Source organism: Cricetulus griseus, chromosome 3 (genome assembly GCF_003668045.3).
Source record: "Cricetulus griseus strain 17A/GY chromosome 3, alternate assembly CriGri-PICRH-1.0, whole genome shotgun sequence".
Lineage (NCBI taxonomy): Eukaryota > Metazoa > Chordata > Mammalia > Rodentia > Cricetidae > Cricetulus > Cricetulus griseus.
Window position 1 is genome coordinate 219,189,971 of NC_048596.1, and position 20,446 is coordinate 219,210,416.

The 20,446-nt window shown below is 38.8% G+C and overlaps 1 protein-coding gene across 2 annotated transcripts in view; it reads left to right on the forward strand.

The window, feature by feature from the left end:
• Cubn (cubilin) overlaps positions 1–20,446 on the forward strand; it is a 209,786-nt gene that overhangs the window by 128,679 nt on the left and 60,661 nt on the right. For both annotated transcript variants that reach the window (XM_027405242.2, XM_035442818.1), the window contains exons 37-46: positions 3,275–3,480; positions 4,367–4,551; positions 5,759–5,954; positions 6,324–6,521; positions 9,887–10,033; positions 11,899–12,089; positions 12,222–12,405; positions 17,619–17,793; positions 18,804–18,982; positions 20,125–20,334. In XM_027405242.2, coding sequence (XP_027261043.1) covers positions 3,275–3,480; positions 4,367–4,551; positions 5,759–5,954; positions 6,324–6,521; positions 9,887–10,033; positions 11,899–12,089; positions 12,222–12,405; positions 17,619–17,793; positions 18,804–18,982; positions 20,125–20,334 — 1,871 coding nt within the window. The remainder of the gene's footprint in view (positions 1–3,274; positions 3,481–4,366; positions 4,552–5,758; positions 5,955–6,323; positions 6,522–9,886; positions 10,034–11,898; positions 12,090–12,221; positions 12,406–17,618; positions 17,794–18,803; positions 18,983–20,124; positions 20,335–20,446) is intronic.

Genomic DNA, 20,446 nt, shown 5'->3' on the forward strand with positions numbered 1-20,446 from the left:
ATATTGCCTGTTATTGGAGTCAGGTTGAAATCATTAATTCTTTCTTACTATTGTCCTCACTGTGTAGCCCACAATGTCCCCAAACTTGTGATCTCCTGCCTCACTTTGCCATGCAGGGATAACAGGCATGCCTGGCAATATCTGGCTGCTGATTTTGTTTTGAAAAGGATGTAAATTCCTCCATGTTGCCCATCTGTGCAGCAAGAACTGATTAAAAATGAGACAAGTTCAAATCTTTCAAATTGATTTCTTTAATTCACCAGTCAGACCATGCCTCCTCAGGGTGCAAGTGACATTGAGCTAAGCAAGACACGCTTCCTACATCTGAAAGGCAATACAACTATTAACTGCCATGGGGGAATATTTGCGATCACCTTTATTTTCACTAAAATTGGGACAATTCTTATACCATAAGAGATTAAACAACCAGACATTGGTGGTGCTTGCCTTTAATCTCAGCACTTGGGAGGCAGAGGCAGGCAGATTTCTGTGGGTTCGAGGCCAGCCTGGTCTACAAGAGCTAGTTTGAGAATAGCCTCCAAAGCCACAAAGAAACCCTCCCTCAAAAAAGAACAACAACAACAACAAAAAGATTAAGTAAATATCCATATAAAAATCTCTACATGATGTGTGCTTCTTTTCAGCAAATATTAATCAATACCTGGAGCACACAGTGGACACGTAATCCTTCCCTAGGGGTGCTTTACAGACAGTGACGAGAGAAGAGCTCTCCTGTGTCAGTGATGAAGTCCAAGATCCTCCATGGAACTTGTACCTCATAACTTGCCAAATATATGAACCTCCTTTTTGGCCTTTTCCTCCCTCTTCTACCATATCCATGTTGTTCACCCCTCTGATGTTCAATGGTTCCAGGAACTAGGTTAGATACTGGGGATATTTAATACACATAGGCTCTCGGTTCCTGACAAATTTATTGAAAAATCAGCTTCAATATGCTAGTGAATTGAAGGCTCAAAAGATTCGCTCCATTCTTAGAAGGACATTAATGAACTTGAAGGACCCCAGTTAGTGTTAAGGGTACTAAATTTTAAAATACATAGCTCAAGACCACGATATTTCAGTGTTCTGTGAAGACTTTCAGTATTTGCTATGTCTGAAGAATCTCCTGTGGTGTTTCAGTAACAAGCTCCCTTGGCCCACACTAGACATCCTAAAGCATGGGTGCTTATTTTGGTTGTCAAAATGGGAAGAGGGAACTTCAACTGCCTGTGAGCATGTCTATCGGGTACTGTCTTGCTAATTGATGTGGGCAGCCCCAGCCCCCTGTAGACCTAAGCTCCAGCGGAAAGGCAGCTGAATGTAAGCTGAGTGCAAGGCTGTAAGCAGTGCCCCTTCTTGGTCTTTCCTTCAGTTCCTGCCTCCATGTTCCTGCTCTGAACCCCTACCCACATCTTCCCATATAAGGGACTGTAACCTATAAGCTGAATCAAGTCTTTCCTTTCAAGTTAGTTTTGGTGATGGTGTCTGTCACAGCAACAGAAAGCAAACAAGGACATAGAGTGGCATCTATTTTCCCAGCTGACAGACAGTAAATGTAGTTACTGAATAGAGGACTCTTAGTGACCCGGTTGTTTCCTTGCTCACCTGTGGGATGTTTGACTCCTTTGTGTCACAGGCTTGAGTTTATTGTTAAAGTGGCCTTTGTAGACTCCAAGCTGCTTTTGCTGTGTGTTAATGGTAATGAGAAAGACTTCCTGGCAAGGCCTAGGAGTTACTTCTGCTCTGATCTAAACTACTTCCATATGTGGACTAGTCCTCTTCCCTGGGGTGTGTCAGAAGCATCTGGAACGCATCAAGTTCTAACAGAGGGTTTAGATTATGGATGCTGTGGTGAAACTGAGCAGGGAGAAAAAATGGATGCATTATGGTTGGATTTGTAATGAAAAGGAGAGGGGAGAAATAAAACTTATTTATTCTAAGAAACAGATATTCAAAGTAATGAACAGAAATCGTACTTTATGCCAGCAGAAGGCTTTGAGGAAACGGTTGGTTCTGGTGGCAGGACTGAAATGAGATAATGGGAAACAGAAAGCAGATTATTTTTGTTGCACATTATATTTTTACTGACAGCTCTTAGCTAAAGGGTAGATTTGCTTATAAAGTGTACCAGCCTAAAACAAAGACTTCCAAGAATAAAGCTTTTATAAGAAGTTTGGTTGGGTTCCTATAGGTATCACCGCTGTAATTCCTGATGGAAAGCCTTCCCTGCTGTTTCTCCCTGGAAGACGATCTGATTTAGGAAAGACCTTTCCTGTGTCATCTCCAGGATCACTGGTCAGAATTTTAGCAAGTGTTTAGATCACCAGAGTTGTGCTAAATTTCACATCGAGTCAGTTGTTATTTAGGGCTAGATTCTCCCCCTACTTCTGGAATATATAATCATCTGTTTTTTATTGAAAAATATTTTTTTCATATAATATATTCTGATTTTTGGTTTCCTGGCCCCAGCTCCTCCTGGATCATCCCCACTTCCATACCCACCCAAATCCACATCTTCTTTTCTCTCATTAGAATACAGTCGCCTAAAGTAATAATTATAAGTAAAATAAAAGCAAACAAGCCAGATAGCACAAAACCAACAGCAAAAAAAAAAAAAAAAAAAAAAAAAAAGAGCTGAAGGAGAAGCATAAGAAGCACATACAGAATTTGAGACACATTCGAGCACACAGAAGACCCTTAGAAACGAAATCTGAAACTATACTACATAAGCAAAGGATCTGTACAGGAAGCAAAGAAATGTCCAGACAAAGCATGGGGGGTCCAGATTCTTTATTTCAGATGAGCTTTCAGGAGGTACTAAGGTTGCTGGACCACACACCATGCCATGGTAGGATGCTTTGAGAGCAAGGCTGGTGAGTTACCCTCTGAGAGGAAAGAGGATTGGGCTTTCTCTTTTCTCGGAAGCAGAGTAAAACAATTTTGGCATAGTTCACACAAGTGTGATAAAACTGAACCTGAATTATACTGCTTACCTTATAGGTAGTAGTACTGTTTTACATTTGCTTATCTCAAAGTTTTCTATTTCTAACATTTTGAGAACATATATGAAAACTGTTAATTTCAGCATATAAAGAAAGAAGTTGAGTTTCTTTTTCTTATTCAAGAGGGATAGCCAACATTTTCAGTATTGAACTGCTTTGGCCCATTAGGGCCAGAAGAGGGGTTTGGTTCCCTGGAAACTGAAGTCAGGATAATCTCAAATTAATTCTATCAGTTCACTCTGTTCATTTTTGTTTGTTTGTTTCCAAATTAGGTCCTTCCAGTTGGAGAACTCTCCAAACTGTAACAAGGATTTTGTGGAAATCAGAGAAGGGAACGCCACAGGCCGCTTGGTGGGACGATACTGTGGAAACTCCATCCCTGGCAATTACTCATCCATCAAGGGACATACTCTGTGGATCAGATTTGTCTCTGATGGCTCAGGCAATGGCATGGGCTTCCAGGGCAGGTTCAATCAGAGTAAGTTGGCTTGTTTCCACAATGGCTTCCAGAATATATCCTACAAACTAGGAATGATGACAAATGTTTCGGTAATGTATTAACTAAGAATAATCCTGTACTCAGGTTTCATTTCTCAGACTGTAGAATAATATACCAGAAAGACCCAACTATTTATGAATGGCTGACTCAAAGAAAAGGAAATTGTGCTTGATGCTTTGGGTCTTCTTTTTAGGCTCCAATTTCCACCTGCTAGTAATGTTTATGATATCATGCAAATGGGCCTTTTAATATGGTCCCGGCAGATAAAGTTCTATCAAACATATTTCATTTGCTCTTTTAAATTTATTCTTAAAATTAAGACCTTTAGAATTATTTTGGGGTTAGCTTAAGCAGTTAGATAAAACACATGGGCTGTTCTTCCAATACAGATAAAATATTAATTATTTTTATTCTTTAACTCAAGTTTTTCCCATAATTGGCTATTCTCTGTGTTGATTCACATATAGAATTTTAAAAAGGAGAGAAAAATTTCTTTCTTTCATAAAACAAAGCAAAATTGGTAAAATACAATTAAGGTGTGAGATGGTACTCCTACTCCCCATGTCCTCTGGTGTTAGGGAAGTCCTTTTCTCATGGGAAGCTGTCCCTTCTTTTCATACCCTGCATCCAACTAATGCTGCATTCAAAAGTCATCCTTCTCCAGGAGCTAATAGCCCAGAAAACCAAAAGGGAAGCAGTATTTCTTTCAGTGGTCAGAAAAGAAATCCCAGTCAATTAAAAGCCTATCCTTTCCAATAGTCTTGCCCTTTGTTTTTGTTTTTTGTTTTTGTTTCTTTTTTTGTTTTCATTTAATTAAAGGACAATTCTAAGTAGGTCTGATTTACAACTCTGTTTTCCCTCCTAGTATTTGGCAATGATAATATTGTGGGAAGTCGTGGGAAAATCGCATCTCCCTTATGGCCTGAAAGTTACCCCCATAATTCCAATTACATATGGACAGTAAATGTAAACGCATCTCAAATTATCCGGGCTAGAATCTTGGAGATAGACATGGAATCAACATCCAACTGCAATTTTGACAAATTAAAGGTGAGTTTCTTTGTGAGGGGAGGATGTTTATATATTTGATGGATACTATTGACAAAAATAAGTCCAAATTCATACCTACTTAAATAAATAAAAGACATATGTAATGGTCCTATCATATCATAACTGCTGCCTCACTATCATCTGTATAAAATGATATTTGTATTATATTTGTTATTTTCTGTTTTATATAAAATGAGGTTTAAGCATTATTATAATGTCCTTATTGACTTTGTCTAAACTAAAAATGGCTATTTGATCTAGTTATGTGTGTATTCTATCTTTTATCCTGTCATCCTGTTTGTCCTTTTATTTGTTTGTCTTGTTTTGCTGTTTTTCTTGAAGCAAGTTGAGACTTTAAGAGACATCTTTACTGTAGATGGAAGCCCCAGTGTTAAGGTGGAAAGAGATGAAGGGGGGCACAGTGCATACTCAGATGCACCAGACTTCCCAAGACAGAGAGAGTCGTCTGTTCTAATGATACAGTCTTGAAACCTGAAAGGGTGATAGAAAAATAAGAAAATACAAATGGAGAAGCTATGATGGACTTTTCCATCCATGCATTGGCTACCCTGTGAATTCCATGTAAGGCCACAATCCAATCAGTCTTCTTGAAAGCTCAGTACTCAAAGTAGAAGCCAATGACTAGGGACATGATACCCAATAACTGTGGGAATAATTAGGACATAATTTGAAAGAAATAAGCTTAGTAGATGATTTTATGATTATTACAATGAATTATTTACAATTATTTGGAGATTATCATAAAATGTCTCTAGATAGGTAAGATAGTATTTTTAAGGCAGATGGAATAGATTTGCTAAGTATTTTGAATATGGGGAGCTCCATGAGCTGTGGTTCTTTCTTTGTTACTAACTCTTTTCTCTCTTAGAGTAAGACCCTCTTTACAATAGGTTGTACTTTCCCACCAACAGATTTGACTGTAAGCCCACTATATATGATATAGCTCACAAGCATGTTTATTAGGATAATTCTGAAATGGAGCTATATGGAACACCTTAAATTATGTATAACAATACATTTAATGTAACTTTCTGTTTTAAACTGAAGTAAAGCATTTTCTTGAAATTCTTTCTACTCTGATAAAATTATAAAATACAAACTATCCTTTAAATTTCTCTTTTAATGAAGAAAAATGCAGATAATTGGCTAGTTATAATGCTTTATTGTGTTTTTTTTTAACATGCAGATTTATGATGGGATCGACATCCATTCCCGCCTGATTGGCACTTACTGCAGTAACCAGTTGTTGGACTCTATTAGTTCCAGTAGAAACTCTATGACATTCCAGTTTTCTTCTGACTCTACCATCTCAGGGAAGGGATTCCTTCTGGAGTGGTTTGCAGTAGATGTTTCTCCTGGAGTTATTCCTGCCATTGCTACAGGTGTGTTTGGGGTCTTTCTAAGACTCTCTCTCTCTCTCTCTCTCTCTCTCTCTCTCTCTCTCTCTCTCTCTCTTTCTCTGTGTGTGTGTGTGTGTGTGTGTGTGTGTGTGTGTGTGTGTGTGTGTGTGTGTGTGTGTGTGTGTGTGTTTACTGGTGCCCTAACATGCCAGAAGAGAGGTTGAGTTTGAGTTTCCTAGAGATGGAGTCACAGTAGTTATGAACTGCCTGACATGGGTATTGGGAACACAACAAAGATCTTCTGGAAGAGTAGAAAGTGCTTTTAACTGTGTAATATTTCTCAGCCCCAGAGTGCCGCAATTTTTGAAGTACTTCTAGGACAAGGGCTTAAAGATTTTTTTTTCCCTACAGGTGCTTGTGGAGGATACATGACGACAGGAGATACTCCTGTCCTTTTTTTCTCCCCGGGCTGGCCAGGGGAGTATGATAATCGTGATGACTGTATATGGATCATCTATGCTCCTGATTCTACTGTGGAACTCAACATTATCTCCATGGACATCGAATCTCAGCCAGTGTGTGACTATGACAGGCTGATCATAAGAGATGGTGAGAAACCGTGTAGAAATCATTGTTTAAATTATTATGCACAGTTACAGTTAGTAGTCTTTATGCTTGTGTACTAGCTCCACCACATTTTGTACAGCATTTCATAGATACTGTAACCAATAAAGCCATCAAATAGAAGAAATAGCTACAATGTCTAGAGAATGTAGGAAGAATACTGTATTACCTATCACAAAGTGTCAGGGATAACACATTCCTCAGAGAAAACAAAGGCCTTTTGAGGGGAGACACAGTTTGGAATTCTAGGCTGTACTAAAATTTTATTGATACAATGAAAATTTGTAGTTATGACTTTAAGATACAAATTTAAAACTAAGAAGTATCTAAGTTAGGCAATGTATCCATTTCTCCTGGATCTGTGGGTAGAAGAGTTAGAAATGAGAATGTTGTGGTGTTGCTATACATTGATGAAGCGTGATGAACCTTGAGACTATACAGTATACATGCAGTTGCCTTTCCTACTCTGCATCGACTAAGTACAAAAGGACAATTGGGAGGTCACATCCTCCATATCAGTGTTTCTCAGTGGCCACCAGAATACCAATGTCAGCCTCACCTGGAAACGCAGATTGCCATTATCAGCAAAGGTGTTTGATTGTAATATTTAAGAAATTGCTTTCTTATAGTCCCAGCTGTACAAAAACCTCCCAGTGAGAAACATTGCTTGGTGGAGATGCACATCTCAATCTATTGACACTGGGCGCTAAGAAATAATCAATCATGCCCTCACAGACCTTCTGTCCTGTGAACAATTGGCTTTCAGCACATGTCCAGAGTATCTCCTCTTTCCTGACATCAAGGCATCCCTGTAGATACTAACTTTTATTTTTATAGTGTAATTAAATGGGTGCATCCCAGCACACATGACTCTGAGTGTTCACAATACAACGGAAAGCTTTTAGAAATCTTCAGGAGGGAACTGCATTAATGGAGTAGCTCGCCTGACTTGAAAACCTGGACTCTAAAGCACACACCCTGAATGACCTGAGCAAGCCTGTTTTATCATCTGTGAAAGAGATGAATGCTGTTTCCGGGGTCTTTTCTCCCCCAGCAGCTTTTTATGACTATCTGAAAAGGCAATAAATGTAAAATTCTAACAAAATTCCAAGAATTTTGCAGCTACAAAATCCTTTAAGTAGACACTTCTGACATGTTCTATCCATTTTTTTATTTTTTTTTATTTTTTATTTTTTTTTTTGCTCATAGGGTGAGTTGAAAGAGCACAGAAATTGTGCTTTGTGCGAAAACAACAAAAGCATTTAGATCAGTGGGGTGCACATAGGTTTCTTTTGTTCACGACCATGAAAAGATGGCTTATAGCTTCCTTCCTTCTTTATCTGTTTATTTCCTTCTTCAAAAAAAGCATATGTTGAGTACATGTGTCAGTTGTTGGATATTTTGTCCTCTTGCACTGTGTTAAAATTCTATGTAATTAAAATTTACTTTCTTATTATTTTATTTATTTGGATTTTGCACCACTAGTTATTTTGCTTCTGATTGGTAGTCATGTTTGTCATTCTGAAGCAAATATACAAAGCTCCCTGACCATAAAACAGTGACACAGACATCATGTGCAGTTGGACAGTCCTCATGAATCCTTGGCACATGGCCAGAAGATGGCACAGGGTCCTGCAGCAATCTTAGGAAATAACTCAGCCAATCTCCCAGCTGGGATTCCTTTTAATTGTTTAAACCAAATCATTCTCCTAAAGACTTCTTGTAGTCTCACTAGACGTTTCATCTTGTAGAGGAAGTTTGGGGTATCTAGAGTTAATCTACCAGGTTTAGTGTCATTGTTGACTTCTGTGCCCTTACATAGGGTAAACCAAACTTGCATCTCTCATAAGACTCCTTCTCTGGCTATGATGACAATAACACCTGCCTAACTGTTTTTGTAAAGGAAACAAATTAGAAACCATATATAAGGCACTTAAAAGGGTTCATAGCAACTGCTCAATAAATGTCAGGTTTTTATAATCTTAGTACCTTTTTCCACATCTCTAAGACAGTTGGGCTGGCCTAGAGAACACCAAACTGTCTTCTAGACTTGATGTTTATGGTTCCCAGACTTATTTCCCCTTTAGAGATGGGTTTTGGAACTAAAATTGGAATGTTTAGCATTTGTAAGTTTATCAAAATGTTCCAAAATTAGATTTAGAGACTAGAAAGATGAGTGAAGAATACTATAGTTAATGAGTTATATAGCAACTGAAAGATAAGCATTGTTTCACCAGTCTGGGGTGGTACTTAGACAACAAATAAAATTAATAGATAAAGCCCAGAGTTACTGAGAAGTAAAACACGTATTGACATAAATGGACTAAAATTTTGTTGCTTTGATAATTACAGAAAGTCAACAAAAATTCTGTTCCAAGCTTCTTGTAAAAGTTCATATTTATAATTGCCAGTGTATTGTTAATTATATAAAAGTAGAAACTGACTTCTTAGAATTTTAAACACACACACACACACACACACACACACACACACACACACACTTGTTGCTGGTTGTGTAAAGGAGCACATTTCCTCATGTCTCAAATTCTCTTATTTTTTATAAGATTGAAAATCTGCCAATTTTCTGCCTTTATCATATTCCCAGCCAAGGCCTCCGAGTCTGCTATAATCCCCTTTATCCCATTCAGCTTCTGGTTGAGACAGCTGACAGGTGGTTTGGTGGACATGTATATTCAAAGGCAGCAAAGGGAAATGGGGCCACACATTGTCCTGACTCCCTTTTGTGTCTCTTCCTGGGGACAGCACTTGCTGGGACCATCTTTTCTCATCCTCCACATAACAATGGTCCTGTTACCACAAAGCAAACAAAATTTAAAAAATACCGAAAATAAAATCATCGCTGGGCTGGGGAAATGGTCATATGAAGCTTCCTTACCTCCCAGTGAGCAACCTCTATGAGCTCTGATCTAGGCTGAGGAACCAGTCTTTCTCTCTCCTTTGGAAAGTTATCTTCAGCCATCACAGTAGATAGACAAGAGCCTCTAACTTCCACTCATATAAACATGGCCTTGATCCCTTTCAGCCTCAGCTCCTCTCTTTCTGAGTTTTAGTGCCAGGAAGAGATGGCCTCCAGGTTTAGGAAGATGGAGAGACTTGTCCCAAAGGTTTTTATTGACAAGAGTTAAGAAAAGGGCAGGCAGATCATGGCAAGCTGGAGCCAGGATGATGTAAAGCTGGCTGGTCCTCTTATTGAGAACACAACTATCTCCTAGGCACTTGGGTGTTCTGAGAAAAACATATGACTAGAGTTTTGGCTGGGCTGCAAATGATGGTGGAGTGGATTCTTAAGACCATATTTTTACACTGACATTTTCCTTCTTTGGTCACAGGAGACAATAACTTATCCCCTCTGCTGGCTGTTCTGTGTGGCAGAGATATTCCTGGGCCCATCCGGTCAACTGGAGAGTACATGTACATCCGCTTCACCTCAGACTCCAGCATCACTGGAGCAGGCTTCAACGCCTCCTTTCATAAGAGTAATGTGGCCAAACATTTGCCATTTAATTTCCTCCCCACTCTTCTCTCTCCCTTCTTCATCCCTTTTCTCTTCTCCCTACCTTTCTTCTCTCTTCACTCAATTCTTTGTGTCCTCTTCTCTCTTTCTTATATTTCTCCCTCTGCCCTTTTCTCCCTTCTCTTCCCTTCTCTTCCCTTCCCTTCCTCTCCTCTCCCCTCCCCTCTGCTCCCCTCCCCTCCCTTCCCCTCTCCTCTCCTCTCCATTTTCTCCCTAATCACCCAAATCATTTTCTCATGCTAAGACACAAGTTATAAATCAAAAGTCACAGGTACCTGTTACATCATGGTGCTAGGTACCGAGTCCTCATACAAACCAGAGTTGTCTAGTTGTACAAGAGTGTCTCTTGCTCTCCAGTGTCTGAGTGGCACTTCCCACATCTGTGAGAGGTGTGCTCATGGTAGACACAAGCGAAAGAGTTAGAACTGGAAGAGAATATATATCCATAGTCCATCTAAAGAACTATAGATACATGCTGTATCCAGCTTAAGAAATAAACCAGTAAACGTGATACAGAAGACACCTTCATGAATGCTTTGAGTGTGATAGAAAGAGCCTGTGGGTCTTGAAATAAGGACTTGATTAGTCAGAGGATGGATATAGTATATGAACTGCTCTAATGTGTCATATCACTGAGATTTCTCAATACTTGACAGCATATGAAGTCTAATAATAACCTTGAAGCTAAGCTAGATTAACATTAAAGAAATTGTCTATGGAATATTGAAAGATAGTCATGTATGAAAAAATTTAATTTTAAAATGGATTCTTAACCTACTATTAAAATTAATCTAGTAGTTCCTTTCCTGTTTAGATATAGCTTTTATAAGGATGGAGCAATCATGGGAAAATGATCTACCTTACACTCAGTGGAAGCAGGCTGTGCAGAGGATCAAAAGTGAGCTTTGGAATTAGAGCTCAAACAAATGTCTACCTCTGCAATTTAACTTGTATGAAGTTTCTTCATTTACTTGCTGACAGGCTGCCTAGTACTTGACAATGACAACTGAAGGCCTACTTCACCACTCTTCCTCAACTCCCAGGGTCTAATATAGATAATAGCACATCTCATTGGACAAACAAGCAGATAGATAAATGATAAATGAATAGATAGATGATTGACTGATAGGTGATAGATGGACAGACAGTAGATTACTAGATAGATGATAGATAGATAGATAGATAGATAGATAGATAGATAGATAGATAGATAGATAGATGTACAGATGCTCTCCAAAGCCTTTCCATTCTTAAGCAGCAGAATTAAGTCTGTTCTGCTTCTTATATAAGCTCATCAAGCTACTTTCTGAATACTCATGCTACTTCATCTCGCCTGAGTCCCAGTGATGCCCCTCTTACCACTTCAAGCCTTTACACTGTTTTCTGGATTGCAATGTTTGTCTTCTCTAAGCTCACCCAGTTTCATTCCTTATTCCATCCAGGTCTCTGCTCAGATATTACCCCTCTAACTTCCCTAGCAACAGAGTGCATCTTCCCCTCACTTTCCTTTCTTGAACTTACTACTATTTCACATAGTATTCATTTGTTTTTAACATGTCTTCCACCTCTGGAAAGCCAGTTTCTGTGAAAGTAAATGGTCTTTTATCCATGACTCAAATCTTAACCACAACGATGCCAGTATCCAACAGTGTGTGCTCATTTAGTGGTTGAGCCTCCAATCATTTCTTTTACGTTGATCCCAGTTTCAAATTTCTCATCTGTGGCTTACATTTTAAAAATCCCCAGTTGGGGGGTGGGGAGAAAAGTATAAAATCCTCATTGTCAACATCATTTAAATAACCTACCTTTCTTTTTCCTCTTGGGAAGGCTGTGGTGGATATTTGCATGCAGACAGAGGGATTATCACATCTCCCAAGTACCCAGACACCTATCTTCCCAATCTCAACTGCTCCTGGCATGTTCTGGTCCAGAGTGGTCTGACCATCGCTGTTCATTTTGAGCAACCTTTCCAGATTCAAAATAAAGACTCTTCTTGCAGCCAGGGAGATTATTTGGTGGTAGGTCATGCTTGTTACTCTTGTGGTTAACTGTCTCTGCAGACTTAATTTAACATTCTTATGCAAATTGGTAGGACCTTTAACATTCTTTTGCAATATAAAGGATGTTGCACAATTTTAATCTCTTTCCAGCTAAGAAATGGGCCAGACATCCATTCTCCACCCTTGGGACCTTCTGGAGGAAACGGTCGTTTCTGTGGAATTTATACTCCATCAACTCTGTTCACCTCAGATAATGAAATGTTTGTTCAGTTCATTTCTGATAATAGTAATGGTGGGCAAGGATTTAAGATCAGATATGAGGCAAAGAGTTTAGGTAAGTACTTCCCCTGAGAATTATATCTAATTTTTTCCTGAGATTGCTTGATTTGTTGAGATGGATTTTATTGAAAAAATGCCAAATTTTCTGAGCATAAAAGTTGTAGCATTAATAAGAACAACAGACTATGATCAACCTGGGACTTAGAGCATGCGCCGTACACTAAGTATTCTGCATGATGCTTGTTAAAGGAAGTACAGTGTAGTCATTTATACTCTACAGGTGAGTAAAAGAGGCTTTGAGTTTTCCAAGTTGTTGGTTTTGTCTTATTTTGTTTTTTCCAATTATTGGCAAAGTGAATTCTCCATGTGTAGAAAATGAACTGATCTTAATGGGCCCCTGAAATACTTAGCTCTTTCTATGATGAAATGTCTAAGTTAAACTTAGTTACAGTAGCACAGTAAAGGCTTTGATTACCCCCCTTCAGCATCATCTGTGTTCTTCCTTTGTAGTGAACACCAGTCTACGATTCTATTACTCATCTAGTTATTACTTATTTATCATTGTATTGCAGCAGCAATCTTTATGTAATTACCCTTACTTAGTTATGCTTAATTATAATTGTATTTAATTTTACTGTAAATTACATTTTTTATGACATTTCCTTTTTAATAACATTTAACTAAATCTCAGTGGAGAGTTAACAGCACAACTAAATCTCCACTTCTCCCCTCAAATTCAATATCATGAATGATTATGTGACCTTAATCCTAGATTCTTGAATATGCTTCAAAAGGCACATTGATCAAAATGAAGTTGGGTTTTTGTTTGTTTGTTTGTTTGTTTTTTGTTGTTGCTATTACTGCTGTTGCTGTGGCTTGAAATAGGATCTCATGTAGCCCAAGGTAGCTGGGAATTCTTTCTGTATCTGAAGGTGACCTTGAATCCCTGATCCACCTACCTTGACACCCCAAATCCTGGAATTATAAGCATGTACCACCATGCCAAAGAGAAATCTTATGTTTTATTGCACATTATCTCAGATGTGAGAAAATTCAGAATGTCAACATCATTTCTTCATTTGGGAAAAGAGAAGGAAATAAAAATCTCTATCCATCACCCCCCCAAAGCATTTAATAACTCATGTAAGGCCCAAGACAAGCATTGTGTTCAGTCACCTCCTAGTGCAGTAAGCGCTGGCATGCAGGGATCTGGTAACAGCTCTGAGGGCAGCTGTGCGGCTGTTCGAGGTTGGCATTTTCTCTAACATCCCTGCCTTCGTGTTGGGATTCATAGTGGGTTTGAATGGGCTGGTTTGATCTTCCTGCAGGACCCACTTTCCTACTTTGTTAGTGCTGGGATTAGCCTTAATTCTATGACAGTTCAGATGGACTAAGTGTATTTTCTTCCTAGTTCCTTTCTAGGCCCACCAGTCATGCATCTATACTAGTGGCCATTATCATCTCCCTGCCTTTCCTCACACACATGACTGTCCTTAGTATTAAGATCAAATGAAGTTATAATTTTTTGGCCAATGGCCCAGGCTTATACTGACTAGCTCTCACAATTAAATTAACCCACTTCTATTAATCTGTGTACTGCCACGAGGCTGTGGCTTACCAATAATGCTCTGGCATATTACTCCTTTGGTGGGTATATAGCATCTCCCTAACTCCACCTTCCTTCTCTCTGCATCTTTGTTTGAAATTCCCCCTAGCTATATTTTGCCTGTCCATCGACCCAAACAGCTTTATTCATCTACCAATAAAAGCAACACATATTTGCAACATATAGAAGACATTCCACATCAGAGAAGATATAACCAACTGATGGAATCATAGAAGAAAGGAGTGAGCAGAGATTTGTACTTTACTAAAGAATTATGTATCATTAATTCACTGTTTTTCAAGAATTTACTATGTTGGAGAATAGGGTCAAAAGGAGATAATTATGGTGATGAACCACCATCTACATCTACATGGTGATGCTAAGGGCCATTGGAACTACCCAAAGACTAGTTTGAAACACTGAAAGGTTTAAATACAAAGTGCCATGGCTTGACCAGAACAGAAACATCAATATAGCTGCATGATTGGAGGAATAAAGGAAGAACCCAGATGAAGGTGTCTTGAACTAAGTAAGGCAATGTCAATAAGAAGGTAGAAAAGAGTCCATGTTGAAAGATGTTATAGGTAAGGAATCTAGTGGATTTTCGGGTCGCTGGAAGGTGGGAGTGGAGAGAGAGGATGAAGGAGTTTGAGTAACAGCTATGTGCATACAAGGTGCCAGACTGACATATGTTCGTCCGGAAAGTCCTCAATTTCATACCCTGAAGATGTCTGGCAGGCTGTTGAAAAAAGGAGATGAGAAGATTGGTCTAACCTGGACTGATAGAACATGGGTTGTGGTTTAAACTGTGAGGCTATGAGGCAGCCAACAAATTCTTTTGAAGGAAAAAGTGGAAGACCTGCAGAAAGATTCCCAGGGCACTCCAGCACTGTCCGGAAGCCCTGGTGGGAGACACACAGGATGGCCTGAGAAGGAATGCTGACAGAAGTAAAAGAAGAGTTTAATGTCTGAGAAGCTGAGGGACTTGGATGGAAAGAAGGAAGATGTAGGAGATCATGTTAAATGCAATAGGTGTCATACCATAATTATAAAGAAGACATCTCTCAGTACACAACTTGCAGGAGACCAAGGGGTGAAATAAGCATGCTGGTTAAGCTTGAAGGAAGGAAAAGCAAAAGGAAGGAATGAGCAATGTATGGAGGAAGGAGTAAGAGAGAGAGGAGGAGAAAGAAGGGGTTGGAGATGTAAATACAGTAAGATCCCAGAGGGGGCAGATGGGAAGGGAACACGATCCAGAAATACAGGAGTGCCATGGGAAGAGCTGACAGTATCTGAATAGTAACAAATGAGGCATTAAAAGTGGGACACGACCCTCAGATGATTTGTTTTCTGTCTCAAGTAGAATTCCATGTAGTACTGAGAATCCAAAGATACAGGGAGAAGGGAGAAGTTTAACAAGAGATTCTTTGAATGGCTGTTGAAGTTTGTAGAAGTTAACTAGCAGATTGCTCAACAGACTTAAGACTGGGTGAGGGCTCTAAGATGATAGTTGGGGTATTCATCAGTCTGATTACAGGGGTAGGCCAGTTCAGGCATTCTCTCTTCTATTTCTAGGAGTCTTAGTTGGGTCATCCTTGTAGAATCTTGGGAGTTATCCTAGCACCAGGTTTCTCCCTAAGCCCATAGCGGCTCTCTCTATTAAGATAACTTTTTCATTGTTCTTCCACTGCATCCCTCCCCTCCTAGGCCATTTCATTCCCTTCTATTCTCATCCCCTTCCCCCTCCCCTTTACCATCCCAGGCCCCCAGTTTGCCCTGTAGATATCATCTAATTTCTCTTCCCAGGGTGATCCATGTATCCCTCCTGGTGTCCTTTTTGTTACCTTGTTCTCTAGAGCTATGTGCTTTAGTCTGGTTATCCTTTGCTTTACAACTGATATCCATTTACGAGTGAATACATACCATGTTTGTCTTTTTGGGTCTGGGTTACCTCACTCAGGATGGTTTTTTTTTTTCCTAGTTCCATTCATTTGCCTGAAAATTTCATGAGGTCATCATTTTTTGTTTTTTACCTCTGTGTAGTACTCCATTGTGTAAATTGTGCCACATTTTCCTTATCCATTCTTCCATTGAAGGGCATCTGGATTGTTTCCAGGTTCTGGCTATTAAGAATAATGCTGCTGTGAACATTGTTGAGCAAATGTCCTTGTGGTATGATTGAGCGTCCTTTGGGTAAATGCCCAAGAATAGTACCACTGGGTCTTGAGGTATATTGATTCCCAATTTTGTTAGAAACTGCCATACTGATTTCCAAAATGGCTGTACAAGTTTTCACTCCCACCAGCAGTGAGGACTGTTCCCCTGACTTTAAACATATTGAGATTACAGTAAGTGAAAGCTTACTGATCTGAACTTTCAATGGGAAGTTATGGTTGCTTGCATACTTCCTCAGTCATCTAAGTGATGGGTATGTATTTATCGATGCAGAAACACAACTCTCATATAAAAATGAATAAAGAATATTTTTTTGGATTCCATATATGACTGCCCATAATCTGGGATGACAGAATCAGGTTATCCTCAAATGCTATGTTCCAAAATGGTAACGACTTCATGGAGTTTTTATAGTAACAAAACAAAAGAGAGTCCTAGATCAAGGCACTTTTCAAATACATTGATTGGAACAACAGGTATATGGCTCATAGCAAAGAAAGGAAATTTCTATTGGCCTCAGGTGCTCATGCTGACATTCTTAACCTTTGGGTTGGTGAAGCTAGGGATCTAGTATATTCCAAAAGGATTTTCCTAGTAGCCATGAAAATGGATGTTAGGTCAAATAGAGGTGAACAATAAATGACTACTAAGGAGGCTAAAGAAAGCCCAAGTTGATTTGACTCCAGACTACAACAGTCCAGCTCCACAATTCTGGAAGTTCTAACAAGAACATCAACCTCAGAGAACTTCAGTTTATGTGTTCGTGTTATGCTGCATATACTTTACATTCTCATTTTGTTAGCTTTAATGAAAAATAATTTTTTTAAAAATCAGAATAGACAATTTGGATGTGGGCATCCTGGTTTTTGTCTATAATCCCAGCTCATGGGAGGTGGATATAAGAAGTTCAACATTTCAAGGCAGCCTTGGTGACATAGACAGGCAGGGTTTAGCTGAAACTATCTCAAAAAGCAAACAAGTGGGATAGAGATATGGGTCAGTGATTAAGAGTACTAGCTGTGCTGACTGCTTTTTTCAGAGGACCTGGGTTCAATTGCCAGCACCCATATGACAGTTCACAGCTGTCTGTAACTCTATTTCCAGGGAATCTGATGTTCTCTTCTGGCCTCAAATGGCATCAAGCATGCATGTGGTGCATAGATACACATGTAGGCAAAACACCCATACAAATAAAATAAAAATGAAATCAAATTAAAAAACAAATAAGCAACTCCCCCACATACACATTTCAAAACAAAACACTTGACCTGACGAAAAAAGCAGAATAGAGGGTTTGACAGAATAAAAAGGGACATACATGGTAGCTCATTTTATAGGAAAGTCAAATTTTACTTGCTTAAAAAGAACATGAAGTTAATTCAGATGAAAGAAAAAAAATAAAGACAAATTGACTGTACACAGCAATTGTATAGCTGAATATGTTCTTATTCTCCAGACTGTAGACTGATTTAACTGTTTCTTGACAGCCTGTGGGGGCAACATCTACATCCATGGTGCCGATTCTGATGGATATGTGACCTCCCCGAACTACCCTGCTAATTATCCCCAGAATGTTGAATGCATTTGGATCTTAGAGGCACCTTCTGGGAAAAGTATACAGCTTCAGTTTGAAGATCAATTCAATATTGAAGAAACACCCAAGTAGGTCACCTACATTTTAATATTCCTAGAACCCAAAGTTAATATTTTTTTTAGCTGCCACATCCAAGACAATTTATTACTTCTTTGCTCAGCGGGTACACACTGCCCAGAAAAATGTAGAGACAAAGCGATAAGTAAATGTCTGAAGCCTCAAAGCGTTGCCTGGCAGCTACTCCCATGTTGACTCTCAACACATCTTCCAAGAGACCCTGGGGGTGACTGTTTAAGATTGATGGCATTTGTTCTTCCTCCCACAGGGGGGGAAAAAACAGTCTCTATTAGATAAGTATTTTTCCAGCTTCATATTGAGTGTCACAGATAATAAATACCTGATTAACAAATAATTTGTGTGGTGTGACACTAGAGGCCACCCACCAGTGCCACAAACAGCACTGAAGCAAGCATTCCACATTTTCCCAGGATCATTTGCATCAGGATTCTTGAAGGGTCACAACTCAGAGAGCATGTATGACTCTGATGACAACCAAGGAAAACTACATAGTCTGGGAAAACAAAGCAAAATTACAAGCCGACACACAGATCTATAGTTTCTTTTTTCTTTTATCTAAAATATTCCTATATTTATGTGAATTAATGTGTGTCACAACAGAGCTACTGATCATCACTTTTGGCATTGAATATGATATGTTTTTCCAGAAACGAGCAGCATGGACTCTATAATTTGACTTTATTAGGAAACATTAGTAAAAGCTTGTCTTCCTTTTTGAATAGAGAGTGAAGCTGTGCCCCTCAGTAGCCATAGTCATGGGGCTTCCAAGAGAGGCTGATCTTTCTCATGTGAAATATATTCAAGTAACATGTCTGACAAACTCTACTTTAGTTGAGTCCATCTGATCCATAGTCCATCTTAAATGACTTATGTTTGTAAGACAAATACAGAGTATATAAAGAACCATCTCCCAGTTAAAAATGCTTGAAGAAAGAAGTCTTGACTAACAATGTAAGTCCAAGTAACTGGTTTTGTAAATGCGATGGTTTCTTTCTGCTAGCTGTTCTTCGAGCTACCTTGAATTACGCGATGGAGCTGACTCAAATGCACACGTGCTTTCCAAATTGTGTGGGCACTCCTTGCCTAGTAGTTGGGTATCCTCAAGAGAACTTATGTACCTGAAATTCCACACTGAAAGTGGTTCCAGCTACATGGGATTCAAGGCCAAGTATTCCATAGGTAATGCTTTATTTTCAAACAGGAAAACAGTGGTTTGGGAAAACACTGAAGCTTAACCACACCGTACCTCTCATCTGCCTAATTTTAAGACCCAGAAGAAGAAGGTTATGCATAAACTCACAATGTCATCACAGTTTTAAGTTATTTTATATTATGTTAAAATGTAATTTTTATTTAAACTTTAGTATTTTATATTTTTCCTAGCTTGTACATAAAAGGTATTTTCAGTTATATCAAGCTTTGTTTCTATCTCTTACCATGAAATAAGTAAGTAATATACTTGCAAATAATAAAATTCCTTGGTGGTCCAACAACTGCACTTGCATGATGACTTAGAACACTAAGCATCCATGGAATGGTCCAGCCTTTTTCTTCTGAATTTCTAATGCCAATCCAGTTACTCGATGAAAAGCACATTATTCCCCTGGAGTCTTTTTTTTTTTTAAATAAACCATGAACATACATATTGCAGATTCACTCAAGTATACAATACCACGTATCACATAATTTAGTGTCTGGTGGGTCTGAACTCTCAGAAAATATGTAAACCAGCAAAAGCTCAGAAAGTCTAGTTTTAACAATATTCAATCTGTACAATTTACCTTATATCTTAAGGTATATTGTATGTAGGTTAATCTAGACATCACATCCAACTGATAAATAATAAGAATTTTCAATCCCTAAGAGAATATTTACTGCAATGCAGTATGTAATTAGAGTTAACCTAGAGACGTAGACACCAGCAGTTACTGGTCAACCACTGTACCTTCCAGAAGACTGCAGACAGTGTTTGGAATCAGCAGGAGAGAGTACCAGGCAGGCCTTCTTACCCTACCAGTTGCTTCCTGGATGAAATTTACATACAAGTAATAGCTCTTACATGTTGTCCCAGGAGAATGGATGTGATGTTACAGAATGTGGCATCCCATAGTTATCTTCCATTTCTCACACTGAGTAGGCTTGAGGTATTTTTCTTTCTATATCCACAGTGTAGATTTCAAATATTAGGAAAGCTTTAAGCAAATATTTTCAGATTTTTACAACTTTTGTTAATGCTCACTTGGCTCCTAAAAGTTTTAAATTATACTGGTTTTATTCTATAATTCATAATAGAATATCATTTGCGTATGTTTGTTTTGCAGCCCCGTGTGGAGGAACAGTCTCAGGGGAAAATGGAGTCATCGAGAGCATTGGATATCCAACCCTTTCCTATCCAAACAATGTGTTTTGTGAGTGGCATCTGCGGGGCCTCCCAGGACACTATCTTACCATCCATTTTGAAGATTTTAATCTTCAGAGATCCTCTGGCTGTGCAAAAGACTTTGTGGAGATCTGGGAAAATCATACCTTTGGTCAGTGAAATACTGCTTTCTTTGGGGGTGTTTACTTCTTAATCAATTTATTCAGCCTCTGAAATATCTTTGCTTCTGAGAAAGGCAAATGTGTATCTGATGTCACCAGAGA